General features: G+C 46.5%; 1 protein-coding gene across 1 annotated transcript; it reads right to left on the reverse strand.

Moving 5' to 3' along the window:
- Positions 1 to 7321: 7321 nt before the first annotated feature.
- Positions 7322 to 7525, reverse strand: LOC120057201 (cortexin domain-containing 1-like). The gene has a single exon (XM_039005701.1). It carries the CDS (start codon positions 7502 to 7504, stop codon positions 7322 to 7324), a length of 183 nt encoding a protein of 60 aa, XP_038861629.1. The 5' UTR covers positions 7505 to 7525.
- Between the last annotated feature and the right edge of the window lie 689 nt (positions 7526 to 8214).

Consider the following 8214-nt stretch of genomic DNA (forward strand, 5'->3'; position numbering starts at 1 on the left):
GACAGCGTAAATTAATTACAAATAACGTTCAGTGAAATCCTTAGACCTGAATGTGTGCTTGTGTGTGTGATCATGTTAATGTTCTGTCTGTCTGTCTGTGATACACATTGGTGCTAGAGTGTGCAGCATGCGTGTGGCTTGCATTCACTTGCACTTGTGTGCATTAGCCTGCTAAGTCTGCCCCTCTCTCTGTTTTCCTACTGCCTGTCCAGCTCTCCTCATATACACACACACACTCACTCCTCCCTCCCCGTCTCCTCTCAGGGTGTGTGTGCATTAGCCTGCTAAGTCTGCCCCTCTCTCTGTTTTCCTACTGCCTGTCCAGCTCTCCTCATATACACACACACACTCACTCCTCCCTCCCCGTCTCCTCTCAGGGTGTGTGTGCATTAGCCTGCTAAGTCTGCCCCTCTCTCTGTTTTCCTACTGCCTGTCCAGCTCTCCTCATATACACACACACACTCACTCCTCCCTCCCCGTCTCCTCTCAGGGTGTGTGTGCATTAGCCTGCTAAGTCTGCCCCTCTCTCTGTTTTCCTACTGCCTGTCCAGCTCTCCTCATATACACACACACACTCACTCCTCCCTCCCCGTCTCCTCTCAGGGTGTGTGTGCATTAGCCTGCTAAGTCTGCCCCTCGCTCTGTTTTCCTACTGCCTGTCCAGCTCTCCTCATACACACACACCCCACTCCTCCCTCCCCGTCTCCTCTCAGGGTGTGTGTGCATTAGCCTGCTAAGTCTGCCCCTCTCTCTGTTTTCCTACTGCCTGTCCAGCTCTCCTCATATACACACACACACTCACTCCTCCCTCCCCGTCTCCTCTCAGGGTGTGTGTGCATTAGCCTGCTAAGTCTGCCCCTCTCTCTGTTTTCCTACTGCCTGTCCAGCTCTCCTCATATACACACACACACTCACTCCTCCCTCCCCGTCTCCTCTCAGGGTGTGTGTGCATTAGCCTGCTAAGTCTGCCCCTCTCTCTGTTTTCCTACTGCCTGTCCAGCTCTCCTCATATACACACACACACTCACTCCTCCCTCCCCGTCTCCTCTCAGGGTGTGTGTGCATTAGCCTGCTAAGTCTGCCCCTCTCTCTGTTTTCCTACTGCCTGTCCAGCTCTCCTCATATACACACACACACTCACTCCTCCCTCCCCGTCTCCTCTCAGGGTGTGTGTGCATTAGCCTGCTAAGTCTGCCCCTCGCTCTGTTTTCCTACTGCCTGTCCAGCTCTCCTCATACACACACACCCCCACTCCTCCCTCCCCGTCTCCTCTCAGGGTGTGTGTGCATTAGCCTGCTAAGTCTGCCCCTCTCTCTGTTTTCCTACTGCCTGTCCAGCTCTCCTCATACACACACACACCCCCACTCCTCCCTCCCCGTCTCCTCTCAGGGTGTGTGTGCAGGAATGTGAATTTTAATGCCACCTTCTGAACACAATTTACAATCCAAACAAACTTCTATAAGAGGCTAAGTAAGATGTGGAGCACTTTGCCAAGAAAATGACTGACCGTTGCCTTTAAATCAACGAAACAGAAAAAGGAAGGGAAAGTTTTGGGGCCACTCTGGACTTGAAAAGACTTGTGGAAAAGATCAGTTTCCAATACAGCTGGTCAAATATTAACCACCATTAGGTATTGTGCTTTGAAATGGGGACTTTGAACCAGTTAGTTTAGGTTGTTTGTGCTTTTGGATGGATATTACAGTAGCCATCTTTTGTTTTAAAATGGCAGGGTGACAATAAATGTTTAATTAATTATATTACCATACACATTATAAAAACAGCAGCTGTTCATATAAAAGTACAACCAAATACAGTATATTGTAGGTATTGCTGGCCACTCTACCATCTCCACAGAGGAACTCTTGAGCTCTGTCAGATTAACCGTCAGGTTCTCGGTCATCTCCCTGACCAAGGCCCTTCTCCCCGATTGCTCTGTTTGGCCGGGCGGCCAGCTCCAGGAAGAGTCTTGGTGGTTCCAAACGTGTTCCATTTAAGAATCATCGAGGCCACTGTGTTCTTGGGGACCTTCAATGCTGCAGACATTTTTTGGTACCCTTCCCTAGATCTGTGCCTCGACACAATCCTGTCTCAAAACTCTACAGACAATTCCTTCGACCTCATGGCTTGATTGTTGCTCTGACATGCACTGTCAACTGTGGGACCTTATATAGACAGGTGTGTGCCTTTCCAAATCATGTCCAATCAATTTAATTTACCACAGGTGGACTCTGATCAAGTTGTGGAACATCTCAAGTATGATCAATGGAAACAGGATGCACCTGAGCTCAATTTTGAGTGTCATAGCAAAGCCTCTAAATGCTTATGTAAACAAGGTATTTCTGTTTTTTTCTTTGTAATAGATTTGCAAAAATTTCTAAAAACCTGTTTTTGCTTTGTCATTATGTGGTATTGTGTGTAGATGGCTGAGGATGTTTATTTAATCCATTTTAGAATAAGGCTGTAACGTAAGAAAATGTGGGAAAAATTAAGGGGTCTGAATACTTTTCCCGAATTCACTGTATATCTAATTTACGCACTTGGGACACTTTGGAGAGGTTGAGTGGACACTTGGAGATGTCCCTTGACCCCACCTGACACCCTTATTAAACGTCTGTGAAGTTCTAGCTGTTATATCTGTCAATCCCAGATGTTATTTTTCCCCAGAAATGTTTGATTTGCTGTGGAAGCCATCTGATGTGTTTCCAGCTCTATTAATCAATAAATTACCTATAGCTTGTCCATGAAAGATTACTTTAAAAATAAAACCGGTTGCTTTGTGTATGCTTGATCTTGTATGATATGAACTGTGCCATTCCTATCTATGTTCTGACCATTTCCTCAATCTCCCAGGTGTGTTGTTTCCAATGATACCAAGTTTATGAATATCCTTATCATATAACTGCTCATTAAAAGCAGTTACTTTAAGGTATGTCTATTTAGGTGGAAATTGACATTTCTGCCGTTACATTTAAGAGGTTGAAATCAATGAAACAGGAATAGGAAGGGAAAGGTTTGGGGCCACTCTGGATTAAACTTCTGTAGAAGACCGGTTTCCCAGAAATACAGCTGGTCAAATATTAACCACCATTAGGTATTGTGCTTTGAAATGGGGACTTTGAACCAGTTAGTTTAGGTTGTTTGTGCTTTTGGATGGATATTACAGTAGCCATCTTTTGTTTTAAAATGGCAGTGTGACAATAAATTATGTATGAATTATATTACCATACACATTATAAAAACAGCAGCTGTTCATATAAAAGTACAACCAAATACAGTATATTGTAGGTATAGCTTAAGTTTAGTTCCTATAACTTTCCAACCCTAGACTTTTATAATAGACTTTTCAACAACTAAGTAGTGCCTTATTCTTGTGGTAGAAAACAGACATTCTAACAGATTTAGTGTTGCAAAATTCCACTAACTTTCCCAGAATTCCCATGTTCACCAGAAAGAGTGTTTGGAGGATTCCTTCTTATTCCATCCTGATTCCGGAAATCTTCCAACCAGGATTTCTGGAAAACCTGGGAATTTTGGGAAATTTACCAGAATTTTGCAAACGTAAGCAGAGCCAAGACAAGCTAATAAAAACAATTTCAATGCCAGGGAAACTATTCTCTGACTGTAGCAGAAGACTAGTGATGGGTTCAAGTGGAGTCATTTCCCTGGGCGGCTGAACCGACACGCTAATTAGCTAAACTTATTCCTCATTCCTCCTTGCTCGGAAAACCACAGGGATTTCAAACGTCAGATGTCTCCTCCTTCCCCCAGCCGTTTGACATGGTTTGATTCTGTCTTTGTGTTTGAGGGCAATTTCACACCTGAGTGTGAGATATGGGGGAGATAGGAGGAAGGTTAAGCCCTAAAACGATGGTGTCTCTGTGTGTCGTGAGATGTCACTCTTTGGCCTTCGTATAAAATGGGATCGCGCAGTGTGTTCTAGAATAAAGGCTTGTGAGATTCAGCTGGCTGGTGTGACTGTGTGTGTGTGTGTTTCAAGTTTCAAGTTATAGTGTCACGTGAACAAGTACAGTGAAATGCCTTTCTTGGCGAACTCTTTCCCAACAATGCATTAATCGATATCAGTAGTACTATAAAGTAAAGTAGATTAAAAAATCACAAGTAAGTAAGTAAGTTATATACAGGGTCAGTGCCAATACCATCTTTACAATGTATACTGTGTGTGTGTGTGTGTGTGTGTGTGTGTGTGTGTGTGTGTGTGTGTGTGTGTGTGTGTGTGTGTGTGTGTGTGTGTGTGTGTGTGTGTGTGTGTGTGTGTGTGTGTGTGTGTGTGTGTGTGTGTGTGTGTGTGTGTGTGTGTGTGTGTGTGTGTGTGTGTGTGTGTGAGTCCTGTGAGTGTGCATAGAGTCAGTGCAAAAATAAAATAAAAGGGTCAATTCAGATAGTCCGTGTAGCCATTTTGTTAGCGATTTAGCAGTCTAATGGCTTGGGGGTAGAAGCTGTTCAGGAGACTGTTGGTGTCAGACTTGATGCACTGGTACCGTACAGCCAGTCAAGATGCTCTCAGTGGTGCAGCTGTAGAACTTTTTGATGATTTGAGGGTCCATGCCAAATACTTTCTACCTCCTGAGGGGAAGAGGCGCGGTCACGTCTTCTTCATGACTGTGTGCGTTTGTGTGGACCATTTTAAGTCCTGGAGTCATGCGTGGCCACGCAGCCGTGGGTGAACAGGGAGTACAGGAGGGGACTAAGCACACACCTCTGCATAGAGAGATTGGGGTTTCACGAGGACGACTGAAGGGACAACTGTTTGCTCTCCTACAGAAGGGGAGTAGAGGAGGAGGGGAGGAGGAGAGGAGGGGAGGAAGAGGTGGGGAGGAGAAGGGAGAGTCAAGGTGGAAGGAGGAGAGGAGGAGGAGAGGAGGGGAGGAGAAGGGAGAGTCAAGGGGGGAGGAGGAGAGGAGGAGGAGAGGGGGGGAGGAGAAGGGAGAGTCAAGGGGGAAGGAGCAAGGTGTGAAAGAAGACTGTAAGCATCAGATACAATGACGGAGTAACACACACGCATGCTGAATGTTATGAATGTTGTACTTGTGCCCCTGAAAGCATGTTCAACACGAGAACAACTCCGACCTTTACAACACAGTGAGTGTCAGAGCTGGAGGCCTCATTCTGCTGTGGAGAGAAACAGGCTTAGAAAAACAGAGGGAGGGAGGGAGGGAGGGAGGGAGGGAGGGAGGGAGGGAGGGAGGGAGGGAGGGAGGGAGGGAGGGATTTATCCTAAAAGGAGTTAGACCATCTACATGACAGCCTGTCTCCCTGAAGAACATTTATTTCCTAAAACTTTATTTTATTCTAATTTAACCTGATTAGCATAATGCTCATATGTATTAGCTGGTCTGTTTGCAGACAGTGGACCTAACCTTGAAACCTCAAGATTGTCGAGATTTTACATCAAGGATTTGTCCCAAATGGCACCTTATTATCATTATCATACCCTTGACTATAGGGCTCTGGTTAAAAGTAGTGCACTAAATAGGGAATAGAGTGCCATTTGGGTATCACACCAATAGTGTGGTGAGTTGGACTCGAGCTGCAACACGGAATTCAAAATGGTAACTATTTCTAAGTCTTCTATATGAAATAGGGGTTGATGAGAATGGCCCTGAGGGAACTTAGAGAGTTACCCGTGGGTGAACACTTTAGAGAGTTACCCGTGGGTGAACACTGAGATGTCATCAGGCTTTCCACACGACCCAATTACGTGTACGAGATCATGTAAGATTAGATTCCGTTAGGTTTTCATTTACAGCTAATTACAATCTCACACCAAGACAACTCGCTCATCCAAAAGAGGGTTTTTGTCATTCATAATCATCTTTATTATAGACAGGCTAAATGTAGCACAATCTGGGTTCATATCAAATCATTACCTGCCGCTAATTTGCCAGTTAACGCTTGTCAATAATCTGCTCAAATCCAAACCGACCCTAGTCCCTAGCCCCTCTACCCCCTTTGCACCGATGAACGCATCGGACAGGTTAAATCACATATCATGGTGATTGCCTTGCTTCATCTTGCCTTCTGATTGGCTAGGAGGAATATTCACCCTATTGCTCACACCTTTCTATAGAATAGAGGGGAGGAGTTGATTTGGAATTCAGCCAAACTTGGCTATTCTGTGGTGTCAGCTGAGGCACTTCATAACATGCAAGACAATCGTTTCACAAGTAATAAATGCACTGGCTAGAGACATAAGTCATCATAACAGAACATAGAAATACTAGACCAACATAACCGTTTTGTGCTCAAGCTAATGGGCAGACAGCAGTCGCAAACAAGGATGATATATGACTGGAAGAGGACAAGGCTGGGGATGATAGTTCATTGCTATGAGCCACAAGTTATTGGAGTGAGGTGCCTGCTCTACAGTTTGGTGGGCAGTGTATTGTGCGTGCGTGCGTGCGTGTGTGTGTGTGTGTGTGTGTGTGTGTGTGTGGTGTGTGTGTGTGTGTGTGTGTGTGTGTGTGTGTGTGTGTGTGTGTGTGTGTGTGTGTGTGTGTGTGTGTGTGTGTGTGTGTGTGTGTGTGTGTGTGTGTGACTGTGTGTGTGTGTGTGTGTGTGTGTGTGTGTGTGTGTGTGTGTGTGTGTGTGTGTGTGTGTGTGTGTGTGTGTGTGTGTGTGTGTGTGTGTGTGTGTGTATATAGACTGTAACAGATGACATTAATTCCCCACTGCTTTGCCATGCTGTTGCCTGACACACATTTTCAGACAAGACGCATTGATAAAGTTTCTCTGAGCCTTATTAGTCGATAAGCTGAAAAACACAGGCCCTGTTTCATGAGCAAGTCATTGTTATTTTCCATATAAAATGTACAAAACTTCAGATGTTTTTGTAAGATCAATACATTAACTGAAAAAAGTCCTAAAGTACTAAATAGTCTTTCCCTTCATCATCATCATGACCAGTATTGCCTAGTGTGTACAGGAAGCAGTTTACAGGGTGAAGGTGTAGACACAGACTGTAACGCGTCCAGACCATGGTTGATTGTCACCCAGTCCAGCGCTTCTCAAGTACTGACTGATACCAGACAATAGATGTGTTGACAGGCAGTGTTACTGTTTGGGACCATAACTCTCTTCTCCTCTCTTCTACTCTCCTCTCTGGTCAAGCTCTCCTCTCTTCTCCTCTCTTCTCCTCTCTTCTACTCTTCTCTCTGGTCAAGCTCTCCTCTCTTCTCCTCTCCTTTCTTTTGTGCGTGTGTGTGTTTACCCACGCTTGCGTTCATGTGCATGTCCCTGCGTGCCTGTGCGTCTGCATCCTCACAGGTGTGGCTATATGTGTAACAGCACAGCTTGTTCCCCGCTAGTCATCCAGGTGCTGCTCCTCCCAGGTGGAGGTGGGTATAGCGCTGTAGGGGTCCATGATGACCCGGGCACAGCGGATGATCATGGCCACCAGGAGAAGGCAGAGGAAGGCCACACAGGCCAGCGTCATGCCCTGGTCCACGTCCACAAATTCTGGGTCGGGAGTGGCCCCCTCCTCCATGCCTGCTGCTGCTGCTGTCGTTGGGTCTCTATGTTGTCACTGTCCTCCGCCGCACACACACACACCTCTACCATCCTGAGAATGGTTCTGGAGGAGGGGGGGGAGGCGGGGGGGGGGGGGGGGGGGGGGGGGGGCAGGAGGGGGGAAAGGGAGGAGGCAGGATGGGGAGAAGGGAGGAGTCAGGAGGGAAAAAGGGAGGAGGCAGGAGGGCAAAAAGGGAGGAGGCAGGAGGTCACAAAAAGGAAGGAGGCAGGAGGGGGGAAAAAGGGAGGAAACAGGAGGCAGGAGGGAGAAAAGAAAGGAGGGAGGAGGTGGAAATGTGAGGCAGGGTGGACAAAAGGGAGGAGGCAGGAGGGGGAAAAGGGAGAAGGCAGGAGGGGGAAAAGGGAGGATGCAGGAGGGCAAAAGGGGAGGAGGCAGGAGGGGGAAAAGGGAGGAGGCAGGAGAGGGAAAAGGGAGGAAACAGGAGGCAGGAGGGTGAAAAGGAAGGAGGGAGGAGGGGGAAAAGGGAGGCAGGATGGACAAAAGGGAGGAGGGGGGAACAGAAACAGAGGGCAAAAAGTTGAATATGGTAAAGACATTCCCAACTACTTCTAGCCAGTCAGTAAGCTTTACGTTGTTTTGACAGTAAATGCTAACAGGAAGTTTCTGACTTAAGGACAGTACCTGATAAATAAACCACATCAAAATGACTGTTGATTTTTTATTCA

This window comes from Salvelinus namaycush, chromosome 1 (assembly GCF_016432855.1).
Source record: "Salvelinus namaycush isolate Seneca chromosome 1, SaNama_1.0, whole genome shotgun sequence".
Lineage (NCBI taxonomy): Eukaryota > Metazoa > Chordata > Actinopteri > Salmoniformes > Salmonidae > Salvelinus > Salvelinus namaycush.

Bases quoted from the DNA above. Each gene is read 5' to 3' on its own strand.
- LOC120057201 (XM_039005701.1), bottom strand. From the start codon at position 7,504: ATGGAGGAGGGGGCCACTCCCGACCCAGAATTTGTGGACGTGGACCAG.